We start from the raw sequence: 21,630 nt of genomic DNA, 5'->3' as shown, positions 1-21,630 counted from the left end.
GGCAAGGGGTCAACAGTTTCTGTTGTTTAGCTCAGGCCAGGATGACGAAAATAGAGTTTTAATATTTTCTTATGATGATTCCCTAAGGGTTCTGTCTCAGTGTAATATGTTAATTTGTGATGGGACTTTTAAGTGTGCGCCCCAGTGGTTTGCACAATTGTTCACAGTGCAAGGAAGATATCTCGAATCATGCAGCACACAAACAATGCGATAGAAGGCTGGCACAGTCATGGCTGTACATTATTCATCCATTTGGCAATTTATACGTGCCTAAAGAGCGAAGAAAATTAAATTTGGGCACAAATATTGCAAGCAAGAGGAGGGGCATACCCAAATTAAAGAGCCGGTGAATGAAACGTATTTGACGAATCAAAGACAAATTCTCCAAATTGTGAGAAACTACAACAGGTACAAAGAAAATGGAGAAAATTCTCATATACCTTAAAAATATTGGTTACCATCTTAAAAGTGGGGCTCTGGTTTCCGATGATTAATAACTTATTTGTGCGAGTTACAGAATAAAATTGATTGTGTTCTATTCAATTCAGACATTATGGACGTTTAACACTATGGACATTTTGACCGTACGGACGTTTTATCATATGGGCTTTCTGTCATATGGACATTTAGTACATGGACATTTTCACCGTATGGACATTTTGACCTTATGAACATTTTATCATATGGGCTTTCTGTCGGATGGACATTCAGTACATGGACATTTTCATTGTATGGACATTTTGACCTTACGGACGTTTTATCATATGGATGTTCTGTAGTATGGACTATATACGGTGGAAGCATACGTTTTCCATGATCTGGTTTTGGTTTGTTTGATGCTTTGTTTGACCCTGGCGTTGCTTTGCTTATATTTAATAAAATTGGAAAGTATTTTATGCTTCATAAATTGTTTACATACTATCTTTCTATTATTTGTATGCATCATAATCTCTTTGTTCCACCAGGGTGGTTTCATTCGAGCTTTGAAATTTTCCTAGGTTGGGGAAGATGGAGCACTAGTATGTTTATCCAATATCTATTTGAATATAGCAAGGAATTTCGTCATATCCTTCTCTTGGACTATCAGGTGATGTCTGGGTAAATCTAGTTTCTCTTGAAGCATTTGCGGATTAATTTGAATTTTCCTATATCCATGTCATTGTTGGTATTGAGTCCATGGCATTTGAGCAATCTGAATCTGTACTATAAAATGATCACTACCCATTGTATCAGCTGAAATGCTCCAAGTCATTAGGGGTAGTAGTAAATGTCAAATCTGGGGAATTATTCTCTTGATGTGGAAGTCCTAATCTAGTAGGAGTATCTTCATTTACTAAGTTGAGGTTATGAGTTCAAAGTATTGTAAAAATTTGTATTTTCAAAAGGCCCGAGTATCTGCAGAGATTGTTTAAGATTGAAATCTCCCAGGATTATTATAGATTTGGATGTTGTTAGATCAAAATGGTGTTCCCAAAAGATCCAAGACACATAGTTATATGGTGCATTATATATGCCTATTACCAGAATGATGTCTAGTTCAATTTGGATAGCCTGAAAAGTTTTTGTGTAATTGGTAATTGTAATTGTAGATGTCTGTAATATCTGTATCGATTAGTCTATTAAAAAAGCTATTCCACCTATAATAGAAACTAGAATACACATGTCTGTAAGTTTTAAGGTTATGATTATTTTCATTTATTGCGTCTACGTGAATAGGTTAACAAATGATTTTACAAGTTCAGCATTCACATACATAAGTCGAGGGTTAATCGATCGCTGAGGGACTTCCGCTGATTTTGAAATAGACACTGACCCACTTAGGTTAATTTCAATTAAGAAACATGCCAAACGAATTATCTTTGCACCAAAAACAGATCCTCCCTGGACCAAATTATCGTATTTTATAATTATTTGAATGCAACAGAAGTCAGAAGTTTTGCTAAAATCGGCGGAAGTCCCTCAACGCTCGTTTCGCCAAATCGAACTTTGGGAAATCTTCGCCAAAGCGGCAAATAATTATGACAAATCACGATGAGCACTGGCAGAAGTATGTTTCCATATCATCCACCTCAAATACAGTTTTTTCTTATATTAGGCTATGGAAAGAATTCGTCTAACAGATGCACTCCTACGCAATAACAATTCGATACTCAGCCCCGGAACAATTTTTCCCTTGAAATTATTCAGTCTGCTTCACAGGGAACTTTACCTGAAAAACTAGACTTGCATAATAGGCCTATATACATTACTGTAGGTACCTTAACAGAAAACCACAATTCTGAATTGCACAGAGTTTGTGTACACTCCATGTGGGTCTCTGGCATCTTTTCAGACTCGAGTTGTGTGGATATAAGGGGAAAAATTGAAACGGTGTCAAATGGAGTTTCTGGGTAGCTCAGTTGGTGGAGCGCTGGTATGTTCCACCAGAGGTCCCAGGATTGATACCCGACCCCGGAACAATTTTTTCCTTGAAATTATTGAAGTCTGCTTCATAGGAGCTTTACCTGAAAACTGGACTTGCATAACAAACAATTCATTCATAGCGTTCTGCCCAAGGGCAGATCTTTCACTGCAAACCCAACATTCTCCAATCTTTTCTATTTTTTGTCTTCCTTTCTGTCTCCGCATATGATTCATATATCTTAATGTCTTCTTCTGACCCGAACTCTTCTTCCGTTCACCATTCTCTTCAGAAGGCAGTTTCTTTTCAACCTTCTCCTCTTCCTGATCCGTTTCAGCATCATTCTTTCTTTCCACTGCTGCTGCCGCTTTCCATGAAGTTTATTTTGAGCTAACAAACTTCTCTGCTTGAAACCTGGAGGATCAGAGTAATTGTTTTGTTCCCTTTGTCTATTAGGACCTAGCATTATGTGCACAGCTTTAAATGTAAGGATCAAGTTTAATTTTGGACAATAAATTAATGCTCACTCAAATTATATTTTGTCTAAATTATGTGTGTACCTCCTGAATATGTATTGCAGATTCGCATATTGTTTCATTGCCACGTAATTAAAATGATAGAATTTTTTTTCTGTTTCGTAATTCACACTTTATTTGCTTTTGTATGTAATACAATAGGGTCCTAGTACGAAAATTTAAAATGTAAATTTCTGGAACTCTTAAATGAACTTACTTACTTACTTACTGGATTTTAAGGAACCCGAAGGTTCATTGCCGCCCTCACATAAGCCCGCCATTGTTCCCTATCCTGAGCAAGATTAATCCAGTCTCTATCATCATATCCCACCTCCCTCAAATCCATTTTAATATTATCCTCCCACCTACGTCTCGGTCTCCCTAAAGGTCTTTTTCCTCCGGCCTCCCAACTAACACTCTATATGCATTTCTGGATTCACCCATACGTGCTACATGCCCTGCCCATCTCAAACGTCTGGATTTAATGTTCGTAATTATGTCAGGTGAAGAATACAATGCGTTCAGTTCTGCGTTGTGTAACTTTCTCCATTCTCCTGTAACTTCATCCCTCTTAGCCCCAAATATTTTCCTAAGCATCTTATTCCTTATAGAAGCTATCCTTTATATGGTCGTCTTTCTCTTCCGTAGGGGCATGAGCGTTTATAACTACGATATCGCACCATCTACCCTTAAGTACTAAATACGATAACCTATCACTGATAAATTCGACCTTTTTTACTGCTAATTTTATTATTTTATGAGTAAAGAATCCTGTTCCTAATTGGTGATTATCGTTTCCTTCCCCATAATACAACAAATAATCTCCTATTTTTGTTATGCCATTCCCATCGAACCTAACCTCCTGTACTCCCACAAAGTCTATTCTATATCTAGCTATTTCTTTTGCTACTAATGTTACCCATCCTGTTCTATATAGACTTGTAACATTCCAAGTACCAAATCTCAATACCTTATTCCTTTGCTGTGGTCGTGCCAGAGAATCAGTCCCATTCCGAGGCTTATTTGAAGGATTCGTAACAAGCTGTCTTTTATGGTGATGGGTTGTTAGCCCTTCGCCCAACCCTCAAGTTGTAGGACCACCCCTCATCGGCTGTCCGCGACTGCTTATTCAATATATTCACAGCTACCCTCCATATCTGGAGGCCGTCTCCTCTATCTGCAACCTGAGGACGCACCATGCCGTGGTGATAGGGACCCACAATACATGGACTCTTAAATGAACAATTATATTAATTGTTCTTATTTAATCAAATTCTTAACTCAGGGTAACTGAAATAATACGGAAATGATAAAGAATAATCTACTGTTAAGTAAATTATTACAGGATGAAATTAATAATGGACTGGAAACCCTTCTTTCAAGACAGTGTCACCTAGAAGCAAAACTTCGTGGCATTACAAAGTATTGCCAGATCGTCCATTCTGATGCCCAGAAACTTGCTGAGATGATAACATTTACTTCAACTCTGGCAGAGAATGTTAGTGCTAAAGTGGGTCCGCTAGATATTGCCAGGGTGTGTGATGATTTTAAACAGAATACATTTTCTTTTTGCGAATTCAGAGAGATTACAGTTATAAGTGATTTAACATATGAATTTCTTTGATGTATAAAGGATGACTAAGGGATGGCTAAGGGATGACTATGGTATGAAAGGTGGATAAGAGCTGACTATTGGACGAGGGAAAAGAAGTGAAGCCAATGCTGAAGGAGCTGGAGAGGTCCCATCTGTAGGAGAGTGCTGAAAGATCTATGGACAAGCAGAGAATAGTGTATATTGGAAATCAATGAATGTGGAGTGTTTTAAAACCCTTTTATTACATATCTGTGCATGTGTGCGTGTGTGATGTAGCCAATTTCTCTTTAATTTCCTGTCCAGTTTCAGCATTATTGTTTCTTCACCCACTCTTTCTAGCACTGCTTCATTTCTTATTTTGTCTGCTGTCTCATACAAGTCACATTCCACACAAAACTCTTAACTGGTCTCATAGTTCTTCTTCCAAAGTTTCGTAGAAAATGCTCCTTTTTCTATTAAAAACTTCCTTTATCATTGCTATTCTCCTTTTGACTTCCTGGCAACAGCTCATGTTCCTACACTCCAAGTATCTGAAGCTGTCTACTTGTTACTGACTCATTTCGAATTCGCACATTTATCACCTTTATTTTTCTACCAGTAACCATGGTCTTCGTTATCTTCATCCCATACTGCTCTCAGCTCTCATTTAGCTCCATTAGCATATTCCTTATTATCATCTTCTTTTTCTACTAACAACACCATGTCGTCAGCAAATCTTATGCACTTTATTCTTCCTCCTACTATCACCCCTTCTGAAAATAGTTCTCTAAATCCTCCAAGTAGATGTTAACAGGAAGGTGATGAAGAGCTTCCTTGTCCTTACTGCACTTCCCTGTACATTTCTTGACCTATTCTAACTTTGACTCGCTGTTTCATATAAGGATTACTTAATAGCCTCCTCTCTTTCCTAATCACACCAATTTTCTTCACGATTTACATAAATGTATTCTAGTGCACTTTATTAAAACCTTTTCTACCACCACAGATATTACATACGTTTCTTTACTTTTTTTTCTGATATCTCTTGCTGATTGCAGCCCAGTTACATCTCTCGTACCTTTTCCCTTCCTGAAATCAAATTTTTCCTCTTTCAATTCTCCTTCCTCTTAGAATATAAACATAGATTCAGTATTTGCAGGAGAATCTTTGCTGAGTGCGATATCAAGTTGATAGTCCTGAACTTATTACATTTTTTGGCATTATTTTTCTTTGATACTGGCAGCCTTACTGTCTCCGTGAAATCTTGAGGCCATTTGCCTTTCTCATATATTTCGTTACACAGTGATAGAAATTCTGAAAGTTGTCTATGATAGAAATTCTGAAAGTTGTCATCTCTCTTTTTTATGAATGGGGATAATAATATATGATAATTTCCTTTCATAAGGTTTATTGTTTTAAATTTTTAACAGATTTATATCCCTCAAGTCTGGGCCTTCAGTATCTCGGTCGTTGTTTTGTGCTTGATATTTAATAAACTTGTTTGGGGGTGAACAATTTAGCATTTCGCTAAAGTGCTCCCTCCATCTTGAAATTTCATTTCTGCAGGTCAGCATATTTCCATTTTTATCTTCAATAGTTGGATATTATGGCTAATAATCTTTTTTTATACTTTTGAAATAATAGTGATAACGGGCTATTTTTGTAATAATCACAGATCGAAGTTTTCGATATATTGGCAGTAATATTTAATGTACATTTTGTTCATTATTTCTTGAATTACTTTGAATGGTTAAAATCAAATGTAACCATCAAGGTTAGGTTGAAATATGGAATGGTTGGAAGAGAAAGAAAATTTAAAAAGGGAAAGAAAACATTTTGTGTAGTTTTTAATGCGACTTCTTTCTCACTATACTGTTATGTTACTGTATGCTGTAAAATCTTATGATTATTTTTCATTGTGTAGTTTTTAATGGAACTTTTTTCACAATATTTATATTGTTGTGTTACTGTATGCTAAAAAGTATTATTATTTTAATCCCATATTACGTAGAGCCAGCAGAGAGTTCAGATCTGCAGCTGTGTAGTGACGGGGTGCAGACTGCTCTTCGAAATGAAGATTATGAGGAAGCAGCAACCCATGTACATCGCTTTCTTTCAGTGGATCAACATCTTTTGAAACAGACTGCTGATGATGTGGCTGAAGGTATGAATTTTTAACATCGTAATGAACAGAAATTTAATGTAAAATGAAACAGTTGCTGATTCAAGGATAGTTATTGTAACTGCTGGTAATCAAAACGTACTGCACATATGAAGGTATAACTGGTAGTGTTAGTGTATACTTAGATTTTTTATGTAGCCTACTGTGTATTCTATTGTTATCACGTTATCGGAGAAGCTCTTTATATACCATAAGTTGAAAGATTACCTTGATGGTGAAATAATAGCTAAGGATGATGATTAGAAGTGAATTCTAATATAGACGACGACAAGCAACGGGTAAATTTTGCCTGGAGATCTCTCATTCAGGGACAGGTTTCTTTCACTTGTTAAACTCTGACGTATGACCTGACTTTACTTTTCTTTCAAAAAAAGCTTTGATAAGAGTTTTCATCATTCTCAAAAATACCATTGTGTTCAGATAGGTCCAAAAATAACAGGCCATCTACCTTTAACAAAAGTAACTAAAAATAACTCATTTAAGCAATTGGTAACGAAAGTAACGAATTTAAAAGACTCGAATAGTCGTGAATAACGAAATTACACGTATTATTATTCTGCTTCACTTATTTAATGTTGTCACAACTGCCTCTGTTACAGTGGTCGATAGTGATTACATATGTAAGTCTGATATAGTCTAGAAGGCTGGGAGAAATGTTGGCTGCTCGTCCATTGCACTGAAGATCAGATGACCTGTGGAACAAGTCTGAACGAGTTGGCTCAGGTAATAGCATTTGCGACTCGCAGTCAGGAGATCCCAGGTTCAAACCCCATGGCCGACCAATCTGACTGGTGTTTTTCACGGTTTCACTTAGTCACAAAGGCCGGATTGAAAACTTGCATACCATGATTCATCACCAGCTCAGTCACCAATATCATAAACATTAATCGAAAATTTGAGTCGGTTACCTACACACAAACTATCTACAACACAACAATAGAAACAGGAATAGTAAAAGGGGCTTACTTATATACCCGCAGATACTAAAACACGTGAGATGACCGTGAATGTTAAAGCATGTATAAATAAACTTAACAAAAAGAAAAAAAAAATCTGATGATAAATCATTAGTCAAATAAAACATGTTTAATGTTTTTTCATTGTGCTTATGAATAATTGATAAGTTGTAGTACGTAACTAAAATGTAACTAATTTTTGTTTCACATCTTCGGTAGACACCTGAATAAGCAGGTAACCAACTATTGGACTATTGAACATGACATTGAAAAAATGTTGCTCTGTTTTTGCACATAAATGGACTTTCAGTTATAATTAATACATCCAGTATATAGCCCATCTACTGTAAATATTGCAAAAGGAAGAATATTTCTCTCTTAAGGGTATGCTCTACTGAGTTCTGATGAAATATTTCAATTTTTACCATTTTTAAATTTTCCCACCAAAAACTCATATGGTCTATGATAAATATTTGTGCAAAGTTTCGTTTCATTATTCGAATTGTAGGTGACCTAAATATTAATTCTTTTAAAGGGCTGTAAGCTAACCAGGCCATCTAACCTTTAAACCCAGTTTCTGGGATATAATATTTTTTTGCATTTTTCAATCTAGGAATTCAGACTTATCAAAAACTAAGTAAGATAATGCAGTGGCATTTTTACTACATATTTTAAACACTGTATTCCAGGGACATTTTTATTTTATTTTTATGTTGCTTGAAAAATACAGCCAATGCATGACCTTAAGAAAAAAATTTAAAAAAATTCAAGATAATTTGTTTATTCGGAACCACAAATAAAAACAAAACTCGAATATACAGTCTCATTACTCTTCAGCTAGATGTCAAGCCATGAAACTAGAAACAGATCTTTATTCTTCCATGTGTAATCTAATTTATTGGTAAGATATGAATTTGTCTATTTAATTTTTTATGGATCAAATATAGAAACCAAAAATTCTTAAAATTTCAACAACATCATCTAATCTTAAAGGAAAGAAATTGGTGATTAAAACTTAATTGTGGAAGTCGTAAAAATCAGTAGCACATACCTTTAAATAAAGTACAACCTCTATTTAATGAATCATTGGGGACCTTGTTTTCTTTATTTCCTTAAGTGGGGCTTCCATAAATATAAGAGATAATCATAAAAGAGGGGAGAGTGAGGAGGGGGAGAGTATTGGGGAAATTCTACATTTTTTAAAATAATTCTAGTTGTGCAGCCTAAAATTCTCCAAGGATTCTTTTCTTAAATGTGGGTATGTTATAGAACCGAGTTTGCTTAAATTGGGTTTTGAACTTATGTGTGTGGTATATTCTCTAGGTTAAAAGAAAACAAGCCATAAAATCCGCGAATTCATTGACTACAGGAGCATTAATCAGGATTATACATATGTAGACAGGATGATGCAATTGCATTATCTCTTTTCGTTTACATGTTAATCATTACATTAATTATTTATAATCAAAGTAAATCATTTAGAACCTACATAAATGTAAAATTATATAACTTATCTTATATTTGTGCTGTGATCAGCCTCAGAGTTTCTGGCCACAGTTCATGAGGTTCCAAGTTCGATTCTGGTTAGAGCACAGGAACTTTTCCTTCTTGTGTTCGTCCATGATCTAGGTTAAGTCTCTCTCCTGCACTGCACAACCACACAATATCATTGGGCAGTGTCACATAATCCACTGCCAAGAAATGTCCAAAGACAATGTGGTGGCATTTGAGGGAAATATTTGTGCAGTTGGTAATTGAATTGATTTTCTGTTCTAGATTGCACAAGTGTTACGAACTCATTTTCACTACTGCATGAAGCTGCAACCCAGCTTGGGGCTGTCGTTACACAGAAATTTGACGAAGCAGTGCGTGCTGAAGATTTAGCATCAGTAGAGAGTTTTTTTAAGATCTTTCCTCTTCTTGGAATGCAAGATGAAGGTCTGATTAAGTTCTGATTGTACCTATGTTCAAAGGTAATATTACAAAATCATGCAGTTCTTACTTCAATTTTTCTGTCTTTGTTTTCTATTCTAATATGTTTATCTTCAAAAAATAATGTTTTGGTAGGATAATTTTATTTATGCTTTAGTATTTCTGAGCTTTAGCTCGGACATCTCCCACATAAAGAGATCTGGCTAAGTCTTATGAATTTAATTATATTTGAGTCAAATACGAAATTGGGATGTACATTTGCAAAGCACCAAAGAAGCTGCAGTTAGAATTATATTGAGATGTTTTATATATTTTGAGAGTATGAGTAAATGAAATTAGATTCAGAATTTAAAAAAAATATGCAAGGCGAGGTACAAATAGAATAAAACTTCATTTGTGCATTTCTCACTTACACATTTTCTCACTTATACTTTTTTTTCTTAAGTTCCGGCAAAATTCTTATACTTTTCATGTTAATTTATTTCAGTTATACGTTTTTCGCACTTATCGTATTTTAAACCCTGAGAGGTACAAAACTTCATTTATACGTCCTAATTCAATTTTGCTCGAAATTAGGTTTGCCATGAAATATAAGAACGCGAAAATACCGTATTTATGCCATCGAATATACTGCGCACACCAATTTTTTTATCCAAAAATCCAGAAAAAAAAATTGCTAAAAACCACTCAAGTTTAAAATTATGTTATCAAGAAAGGTTATAAAGGGACTCTTACCTATACATCACATTCATGCTCATTTGAGTATCAGAACTGGAACATCTGGTGAACAGGTCTGGGTTGGTGTCAGAACATTGACAATGACTAACGTCATGCTACCCAGTGGTGATATTCAGCTGGTTCGCACCAGTTCAGATAAACCGGTTGTTAAATTATTTTTAGATATTATTTGCAATTACCATGGACATATACCGTATTTTTTTAGCATAGGTACACATGAGAGAACTGGTTGTTAAACTTCTTCAATATCACCACTGATGCTACCCTTTCATCAGTAATTATTGGTAAATTTTTTTGGTTTGATGCGCAGTTGTTGAGAGTTGTGTTCATAAAATTTCACAGTAAAAGAAAAAATATTATTGTCATTTTAGCAGTTAAAAATATTATTCTTATTAAATAAATGGATAAGAAATTACAAATGAAAAGTGCGCAACGAGTGTTTTTGTACGTACAATAAATTTGTTAAAACTGAATAATTTGGTAGGATAATAAGCCTGTTTTGAGGTGAATTTTTTTACACTAGAACTAATGTTCAGTTCAGTTTTGACTCCTTTAAAAGAGGTTATTAATGAGTAGGAAGAGAAACTGTTTTCTTTCGTAAAAGGGAGTAGAGTGATGAGCAAAGGGTAAGTACAAGAAGGATTACAGCTGTTGTCAACCCTTTCTCCCGTCTTTGTAAAAGTGAACTGAAGGAATTACCAAGGCCGCGTACTCAGTAAACATGCGAAGTCGGTCAGTACCTACTGCCTAATGGCTATAAAAAAGTGAACATTATTAATTACATTGAATGTAATCTATCCTGTGTGTATAGCAATGTCTGTAGTATAAAAACAGACTTCGGTTTTAGTGAACCTCGGATATAGTGAACGAAATATGCTGGTCCGGAGTTGACTGTATATAAACTTCAACCAAAAAATGTCGTGTTGAGAGATAAGATATTTTGTGTATTTGTATATTAAAAAGTGTTCTATTGAGAAAACATTAACTGAGCGCAATTCTGCAAGATGCTACTATATTTTGATTCTGCATATTAAGAACATTTACTAGCTCACACTTATCGACATAGACATAGAACGTTTGGCCTGTTCTTAGGTGTGTATATACTGTATATTAAAGGTGTTTTCTGTACTTTTTCGGTGGAATTGCATCTCTTTTGAAGTAACATATTTTCTGAGGTGGAAAGTGAACTAAGAAATATGTTATGCTTATACATTTTGTACAATTGTAGCACTTACCTTTTTTATTTGTAGCTTCAAGAAACAGCTCATCAGAATCTGCTAGTTGCCTTGGAGACGAACCCTTCTAATAAGCGAGCTAGTGTTATCTATGCTGATATGTTGACTCTACTGTTTGAAGGAATTGCTCGGATCAGTGAAATTCATCAACCTCTTGTGGAGACTTATTATGGTTTGTGAATATTTTTGTATTCCAAATATTTTTTGAACATGTTATGCTTTCGTCTGAAACGTAATTAGTATTGCCATGAAGATTTTTATGTCAAATATACCAGGTTAATAATAATAATATACAATTATTTACTATTACATCTGTATAATAGAAATTGAAAACAATCAAAATACATTTTTTTGTAATGACAGCAGCTTCGTCATGAATAGAAAATACTTCCAAATCCGCTGAGTCATCAATAACATTCGCGCTCATTTGTTTATTGTTATTGTTAAGTCATCTTAATTGTATATGTTTCTCCTTCCTAAGGAAAAGGAAAAAAGGCTACAATTGTGGCATTATATGAAGATTTAGGTGTAGAAGACATTTTGTTGATGCAAATGTTTTCAGAAGAAAGAGCAGCATCCAGCATCATGGAGGCGATACATCATATGGAAACCCACAATTTTTTTATTTAATCGTATGGGGAAAAGAAAATTTTATCTGTATGGAGCCATACAGCATATGGGTGCCTAATATTTTTTTACACGGAGATCTGTACAGATATTAGATCATCTCTTGCTGTTCCTAATGTATTTTGTTTGATGTTCATAAACAAAAATTGTCCACCTCTGCAGCACTGGAATCCAGAATTATATAAAATTATGGTTGAAAAACAAGAAATGCTGCAAATACACACTCCAAGATTCATGAAACAAGTGTGCATCTATGGTGGGGCTACATGGTGTATTCTTTAAATCTTGTACAGTTAAAATGTAAAGCAAAACAATTTCTTTACTTCTTCTTTAATATTAAAAAATCATTAAATGACAGTCTGAGAGATAGAGAGAGGAGAGTAGAATATAGTTCAAGGGAGAAAACAAGGGTGGGGCGTATGACCAAGAAAAAAATTACCGTGAGAGCACTGGCAGCACCCTAATATTGTTGGTAATATTCAATCTCAAAGGAGCAGCCATTGTTTCATCACAGCATTAAGGTTCACGTTATCTGCTTTGAATAGTCACTGCTTATTACTAAAGCCCGGATTTCTAAGCAAAATGCACATTCTTTTCCACACTGTTAAAGGTAAGCAGAAAGATTATACTTTGTAAGACACACCTAGATAAGTTTTAACTATGTTTATTAGTGCTAATAAATGCTTATTTCGCAGGAAAACGTTTTGCTTCTTTATTTTACGATTTTTAATTCAAACTGCATATTTTACCCAAAGCTGTGATTTTAAAAGTGTGTTATTTCACACCTAGCCGCCATTTATCACTGATTCCATTTTTTTTTATTAGCTAATAAAAATTAGCTTCAGTCGAATGCGTAAGAAAGCAATGCTAGGATATGACCCAGGATGATGCAAAATAATACTGCGTAGTTTTAATTAGAGAACCTTGGGATTCCCCGCCAAGCTTCTGCGTCTAGGCAGGTCAATCGGTTATTGCACTTATCGCGTTATCAGAATGATGTCATGTGCCTGGATGGTGAATCCCCGAGTTCCAAGCTGCAGTGTGCAAGTTGTGCAATATGCGTTGGTTCAATGAGCTGTGTGTGATTGCTGCTGTTGTAGTTACGGAATGCCGCCCACAAAAACCTCTCAATCAGCATTCTTACGCAAAGGCGTAAATGAGTTTGGGAGTAATATTTCCAGTGAGGCAGCAGTGTCTTATTTTGTTTGGTGTGTGAAGAAAGTGTTTCTGCGAAGAAAAAATATGGCACTGTGCAGCATATTAATGCAGTGCGGCATGAGGAGAGGTTTAAGAATAAATCTAAGTTAAACCAGCAACTGATTGAAAGCAGTGTACAGTCGAGTTCTAGTGATACATTTTTCAGAGACTCGTGCTTAGCATTAGTGGGTTCTGACATTCGTTGTGGAAATTGAATAATGTGCAGCTTCGGGTATTTTTAGAAGAATTCACAAACAAAAGGGTGCCGGACGAATCTACATTGCCCAATAACTATGTGCCACAGTGTTTTCAAGAAGTAATTTGTAATATTCGGGATAAACTGAAGCACGAAAACATACGAATTTCTATTGATGAAACCACAGATGCATCGGGACAGTGCGTGTGTAGTGCTGTAGTGGGAAGCAGGCAGCAGATCATTTCTTCTTAATATGCAAATAGCTGCTTGACTGAGTAAATAATTCCACTGTTGCAAAATTTTTCAACGACTCGTTACTTTTCTTGTGGCTGGAAGGGATTCGGTTTGACAATTTATTGTTATTTCTCAGTGATGCTGCTGCATATATTGTTAAAGCGGGAGCTGGTTTAAAAGTTCTTTACCCTAAATTAGTTACTTGACGTGCCTTGCATTGTGTCACTGAAACTGTTGCAAGTCAGTACAAAGACGTGGATCTTCTTGTTTCCAGGTGAGCCTTCAATAAGGGAAGAGTTCTACGAAACAAATAATTTATCATTGTGTTTCCGTGTATTCGTTTTTGCTTATTTTGGGGCTTCTTTTCAGCATTTTTCGTGCCTATTTTACTGTTTGATTGTGCTTAGAAATCCGCTCTTTACTTATTACAGTAGCATATATGTCTTGATTCTGATGGGCCCTGCAATTAATGGCATCATGATAGAATTACAGACAGGTGGAGTGTGAAAACTCTCTTATGTCTTTGTCTCTTCTTCTCTTGTCTCAGCTTAACTGATATCTGGATTTCCATGCACTGTCAAATCTTAAAACATGCATGCATTCATGCACCATCATATGACAAAACATGCACAATGAAGTGAAAAAAAAACATAAAAAATATGCACTATCAAAATTGAGTTCTACGAGATGTTACATTTATACAGAATTTACAGTATCTACAATCCTCCAAACAATAAACTAGATCTAAATTCTATCCCCATAGAACCCAAAAGTATTTTAATAGGTGATTTTAATGCACACTCCCCTAGATGGGGCTACAGAGATATAAATTCAGCAGGAAGAGTCATAGAAGATCTAATAAACTCATCAACAATGGAATTAATATTTAATCCAAATGATCCACCCACTTACCTTCATTATAATGGTTCTGGTACAAATCCTGATCTTCTGATGGTGTCATCTGATATAATTGACAATACAAAAAGAGAAATAATAGAAGACCCAGGCTCAGGCCACAGAATCACCATAAACTCCATAACAGGTCTAATAAATAAAAGTAATAAACCAAAAATAAAAACTTCTTGGAATTTTAAAAAAGCAGATTGGTCCAATTTCCAAAATGAGATAGAAGGGAGGTGTAATATACTGCTAGAATCAGAGTTCAAGTCAACAGATGAAATGAATAAAAAAAATTATGAAATATTATTGACAGCAGCCAAAAAACATATTCCCAAAGGAAAGTTAAAGAAATATAGCTACTTTTGGTCTCCATCTCTATCTAAGTTAAAACACGAAAGAAATATAGCAAGACTCAAAGCCGAAAGAACCAAGTGTCCAGAAGATGTACAAGACTGGAGAAGAAAAGCAGCCGCTTTTAAGAAAGAATTAATTACAGCAAAGAAGACCAGTTTCACAAATTTTGTAGAACATATGGACTATAGGAAAGATGGAAATAAAATCTACAAATTTTTTAATAAAACAAAATTATCAAAAGATACAACAGAACCATTACAATATAATAACAAAAGCTTAACTACAGATAGGGAAATAGCAGAATCCCTTAACAAATTTTATGCTCAGTCTCAAAGAATACCCCAAGCATACAAGAAAGAAGATAAAACTATCCAAAAAACTATCAGAGAAACTAACAAACCAAAAGATATACAAAATGATATTTTCAATCAAGATTTTAACGACACAGAACTGGATCTAGCAATAGAACAATTACAGAACAAAAAATCTCCAGGACCTGATAAGATCCACCCAAAGTTTATTAAACACCTTGGCAGGAAAGGAAAGGAAAAGAAATCCTACTTAAACTGTATAACACATGTTTGAAAGTGACTGTACCATCCGACTGGAAAAAAAGCCATTATCATCCCGATTTTAAAGAAAAATAAACCTTCAAACAATATTAATAGCTTCAGACCAATATCTTTAACCAGCGTTATTGCAAAAGTGATGGAAAGAATGGTAGCATCTAGACTTAACTGGTTCCTAGAATACTACAACCTACTTAATAGTTCACAGACCAGCTTCAGACAGAATCATAGTACAAGTGAAAATGTACTTCTACTAAGCCAAGACATCAAGGAAGCTTTCAATAGACAAGAGGACACCTTAGCCGTATTCATTGATTTTCAGTCAGCATATGACTCAGTCTGGAGAAATAAATTAATTGAGAAGTTGCAATCAATAGGTGTGAAAAGTAACATGCTGAAATGGATAACCCAGTTTATTTCACAAAGATTTTGCGCTACAAAATATAATACATACATTTCCAAATATAAACAAACACACCGAGGACTTCCACAAGGTGCTGTTCTGAGCACAACGCTCTTTAATATTTATATAAACATCCTTCCATCAATAATACAAACTTCAGAAACCAAAATTGCTTTATTTGCTGACGACGTAGTCATTTCGACTCCAGGATCTCCAAAAAAACCTAAATTAATTAAAGACAGAATAGAAACAGCCCTAAACAAAGTACATGAATGGAGCTCCAAAAACCTCATGACTATTAATGTAGAAAAAACAACTTACGAATTATTTACACTAAAATATAAACCAGTGACTATTAACATAAATTATAATGATAAACCACTCAAAGCAGTTGATGATGCCAAATACTTGGGCATCACTTTCGACAGAAAACTTAGTTGGAAAAAACATATAACAAACATCTCAGAAAAGGTTGAAAAGGAACTGCAAATCCTGAAAAGTTAGCTGGTGCTAAATGGGGCTGCTCAAGGAAAGTCCTTAATACAACATACAAAATGTATATTAAACCAAACCTCTTGTACTGTTCTGAAGCTTTAATAACAGCAGCAAATGCTAACATCAATAAACTTGAACAAATACATAGGTCATGCGTGAGACATTTAGCTACATGTCAGTGTATTTACAATTATTTCAGTGCCCTAGAATGGAATTTGCAGCATAAAAACAGAGAGAGCGTCAATTTCGCTATTCCAGCAATGTTAACAGAGCGAGCGCTTGGGAACAGCCACCGACCTTTGCGGTACTCTCTCTATACGGAGCTCTACTCATCACAGACCTTCCCTAGCAGACGACAAAATGTATTATACTTTCGTTATCGTGTTTTTGACACTTTCCTTCCTTTATTGAAATATTAAATACATAAGGTTTATTTATTATTTTCATGAAGTACGGTACATAGTACGGCACAGTCTATTGTTCCTAGTACTCTGAGTTGCTAACTGCTTGCAGCGCTGTATCACGAGAAATGCCAAATATCATCTGAAACTTCGTGACTGTATGATATTAGACTGGTAAAACTCCTTTTAACATTGCCACTTTTAAGAAATTCCGTTTTTAAGGAATAATCTATTAAGGCCCAGCCAAATTACCATAAGAATACTTACTTACTGGCTTTTAAGGAACCTGGAGGTTCATTGCCACCCTCACATAAGCCCGCCATTGGTCCCTATCCTGAGCAAGATTAATCCAGTCTCTACCATCATATCCTACCTCCTTCAAATCCATTTTAATATTATCTTCCCATCTACGTCTCGGCCTCCCCAAAGGTCTTTTGCCCTCCGGCCTCCCAACTAACACACTATATGCATTTCTGGATTGGCCCATACGTGCTACATGTCCTTCCCATCTCAAACGTCTGGATTTGATGGTCTTAATTATGTCAGATGAAGTATACAATGCATGCAGGTCTGTGTTGTCTGTGCAGTCTAGTGCATACACTCACAAAGCTATATGCATCCAGTGATAGTTGAACTTTAGCTGCTAACCATTAGGATCACTATATCGCCTCATCACTGTAGACAGAGTATAGCAACTGTTTTCCTTTCCGCTTGCCAACAATGCGGCACTCTGGTTGGTTCTTCACGTGACCTCGCCTACTAGTACTAGCATAAGAAAACCATTAAACTGAATTAAATAGCAGTTTTCTTCTTAGTTTAAAGACAGTAAAATGCCTCAGTGTTGTGCATATGGATGTAACACAAGGCAAGAGGAAGGTGTACAAGGGCAAGGATATTTTTCGGTCTTTTATTGTCTACTGGTCATTTTTTAGGAAATGTTCCACTTTTTGTTGCATTTTTGCCCTTTTCTTCTTATGAACGGATTTTTTTTACACTGTAGTTGTAGTCTAAATTCAAGAACCTACTGCAGATTGCTCATGCAATTCATTTGCGTCCTTATGGTTTCATAAGCCTCGACTCTGATCACGTGTGTTATGTGCTTCCCCCATTCAACAAAATAGAACAAATACTGCAGCCACAGTGCTCATAGTCAGCATATTGTATCTCACAAGTGAAGAGTAAAAATTCATAAAGTAAAATAAAGCAAAGTTTTTTTTTGCTACAGTTAGTGACTGACTTTGGTGACAATGTATTTTCCATAGATGAAAGTATGCTATTTTTTTTTATATTTTACCGTTATAATCATGGTCATTTTTCTAAATTTTAATGTCATATTTTCAGAAATATAGTGTCATTTTATAGGCCATTTTTCTGTGATTTTTAAGTCATCAACTTCTGAGCCCAAGTTACAATGTTTCAAAGTGTTTTCCACTGTTTCACATTTTGGACTTCATTTTGAAGTGTATTTTAGTAACTGAGCCTGTCAGAGTAACATTTACTGGATTTCAGATAATAATAAAATATTTTGAGGATAATTCGCGATTTCTGATATTTCACGGAAGTTCATGCACTAATTATTGCGAATTATCGAAAGTCGACTGTATATGAAAACATATGAAAGAACTCTCAAAATTAACCTTTTGTCACTCGATTGCAAGGTTTTTCTTCATTTTTTTGGTTATACCAAAATAGCATCAGGCCAGAGAAAGCAATTTGTGTGTTCAATGAGAGAAAACCTCTTGCCACAATGCTGTGAGGGTTTAGACGAAAGTGGCAAACCATCAATTTGCACTGGGTATGAGGGTTTGGTAGTGAGGGCGGTGTAAGTAAATACAAACACACCAGTAAGCCACTCATAAGTGAAGAACATAATGAAGTCATTTATGTGAAGCTCTCAGAAGTATCTGTGATGTGCCATATCATGACATACCAAAGAACAGGTATTACATTGAGTGTAGAGGCTGTATGAAATCTCCTGCTATGAAGCCACTGAATTTCTCTTAAAATGGGATTTAGTGAAAGAATGTGTATGTCAACAATATTGAAGAAGTTGAAGATACAAAATAACCTTCTGAGTCCTGTACTATATTTCATACATGCTGACTATGAACCATCGCTGTCCTGCTGATCCGGAGCTGCGCTCGGGCTTGGGTCGGATCCCCTGTGTGGTGTCTGATTGGTTTTCCCCAGCTGTGAGACTGATGCCGGATGGTCTATGGCGAGTCCTCGGCCTCACTTCATTTCATCCCCGTTTGGTCTGATTGCCTTGTTGGGTTTTTTCCGAGGTTTTCCCCGACCATAAGGCAAATGCCAGGTAATCTTTTGGCGAATTCTCGGGTCTCACTACATCTCGCCAAAAAATTGTAGAAAATTGCAAAATTGTAAAAATTGTAATTGTAATCTTGTAAAATTTTGACTTGTTCCACATCTTAAAGCTTCATTGCTAATGTAAGATCTATGGAATACAATAAATGAAATAAAAAAAATGAAATGAAATAAGATGTATGTGCAGAGACCGAAGTATAGTATAATATACCTGCATTTGTGCCCTAACTGTAACTTGCAGAATTTTTCCTCATGTCAATGACTTTTTTAAGTGTAGAATTATATCGAACTTTAAAATAATATGAGTACAACAAATGTCTCAGGACTCAGGAGGTTAAAGATACATGGATTAAAATTGATTATGAAATATTCTGCAATGGGTAGCAAGAAATTGAATATCAGTATGATGAGATGTGGGTTACAGTAGAACCCCGTTTATCCGAAACAATGGGGGCAGAGGTGATTTCGGATAAGCAGTTTTTCAGATAAACTGTACGAGTAAATTCCAAAAATTCCACTTTTCTATGAAGAAAAAAATTATGATTAAAAATGTCTCTATGTTATCCAGATACTATAAAAATTGATCACTTACATCTTACAATAACAAGATCTACTTAAAGTAATCAGATATTTTGGGCTGAGTTTTAATTTCGCAATGTTTCTTTGCTGCTATGTCCCTCCACTGCTTTATTAGTCAAACTTCTTCTGGCGATGTTTCCTCTACAAAACGTAACGCAGTCTATATCAGAGGATTTCACCATTTTTTCATTCTTCTCACAGCCTCACGTTTTTCTTTAACTGTAGTCACTACACATTTCCTTTACTCGAAATTTCAATAAAAGATGTACCATACACTGTAACGTTTATGCAAAGCACACTTGCACACTACAAAAAATATTCTGTTTGTAATGCTTCGAACTGCAGACAAAGAATCCACATTGTTATTTTACTGATTTATGTTTTCTGTGAAGCTAGCAATCCTACACAATTGAAGCAACGCATTTCACTGGTTGACAATAGCACCTCTAAGGCATTGTCAACTAGTGAGCAACCTTCTTTAGGAGTGAGAGATGAGTGAAAGTGTTTCTTTAGAGGGCCCCATCACCAGCATAGCTCATCGGCTAAGGCACTTGCCTACCAATCCAGAATTGTGTTCAGGCACAGGTTCGATTCCTACTTGGGCTGATTACCTGGTTGGGTTTTTTTCGAGATTTTCTCTAATCGTAAGACAAATAAATCTTCCTCTACATTGAACAAAAAAAAAAAAGTCTCGGTTAACCTGGATTTCTGTTAACCAAAGTTCAGATAAACAGGGTTCTACTGTACTTAACGATGTTCACATTAAAAAAACTAACTCTAATATGTCAACAAAACTTATTTTGAGTTATCCTTTCATATCTGATGTATTTCATAAGTTTATCTCGAGGTAGTTCCCAATAATAAATTATTCCATTGGAAAAATCATTTACAGACACATTTGTAACATTAAAGATTTTCTACTCTTCGTAATGCTGGGTAACTTTCGGTGCTGGACCCCGGACTCATTTCACCGGCATTATCATCTTCATATCATTCAGACGCTAAATAACCTAGATGTTGATACAGCGTCGTAAAATAACCCAATAAAATAAAAAATCTACTCTTCTTTTTTAGGACTGATTTCAGAAGTGATGACATCAAACGACTGAAGCTATAATACAGGAGTACAGTGAACCTGGAATATGTTGCAGTGCTGCCATTTATTTTTATTCTCTGTGAGAATTACCCTCAGGTGCCTAATTGCTATTTATAGCCCGTCATTTTTAATTGTGGTGCAAGGTATTACGTAGTTAAGTTAGAAATGTTATAGAAAAAGATAGAATATTACATGTTGAACAGTTATACATTTGAATGCAAAGTGTAATTAGATTCTTAGATAGTGGTGTATTTAGAAAGTATTTATTTGATTAGTAAATGCTTTGTCTTGGCTGGAATTTCTTGTAAATAGTGATACTGTCAATAATACCATGGCTACATTTTTACAAATGCTTTCATTCCGAAAATTAAGATTTTATGCCATTTCTTCAATTCTGCGGTTGATACAGCTTTGTTAAATAGTTAATTAAAAATTACACTTTCTTCTTTTTTTTGTGTGTGTATGTGTCCTGGTGTGCATGTAATTGTGTTTGTAAATTCGCGAAACTAATAATAAGATGCTCATTATATTCACAATACCAGGGGTGAAGCGTCCATATAAGCAATGCGGGACGTTTGTTGAAGCACATTGATGCAAAGCTTTATTTATATTAGAAGTTTTTGTATTCATGCATTATTGGAAAATTATTGCTTGCACTTCCTTCTCAGTAGAGCCGTGTGCTGTGTCTCAACCTGTGTTATGCTCAGGGCTGTGTGAACAAA

The 21,630-nt window shown here is 35.3% G+C and overlaps 1 protein-coding gene across 9 annotated transcripts in view; it reads left to right on the top strand.

Annotated features, from left to right (window-relative positions):
* The window catches only part of LOC138711818 (conserved oligomeric Golgi complex subunit 4-like), a 93,253-nt gene extending 72,047 nt beyond the window's left edge, over positions 1 to 21,206 (top strand). For 6 of the 9 annotated variants that reach the window (XR_011335479.1, XR_011335478.1, XR_011335480.1 and 3 more), the window contains 4 exons: positions 6,501 to 6,653; positions 7,271 to 7,394; positions 9,404 to 9,600; positions 11,548 to 11,812. Coding sequence is in view for 5 of the 9 variants with exons in the window: in XM_069843072.1 (XP_069699173.1) it covers positions 6,501 to 6,626 (126 nt within the window). In the remaining 4 variants the exon portion in view is untranslated. Of the gene's footprint in view, positions 1 to 6,500; positions 6,654 to 7,270; positions 7,395 to 9,403; positions 9,601 to 11,547; positions 11,813 to 20,886 lie in introns of those variants that run through there. The other 3 variants (XM_069843073.1, XM_069843074.1, XM_069843070.1) reach the window with 2 other exon arrangements.
* Positions 21,207 to 21,630: the final 424 nt, after the last annotated feature.

This window comes from Periplaneta americana, chromosome 13 (assembly GCF_040183065.1).
Source record: "Periplaneta americana isolate PAMFEO1 chromosome 13, P.americana_PAMFEO1_priV1, whole genome shotgun sequence".
Taxonomy (NCBI): Eukaryota; Metazoa; Arthropoda; class Insecta; order Blattodea; family Blattidae; genus Periplaneta; species Periplaneta americana.
Note: the sequence above shows the minus strand (reverse complement) of the source record. Positions and strands in the feature narration are given on the sequence as shown.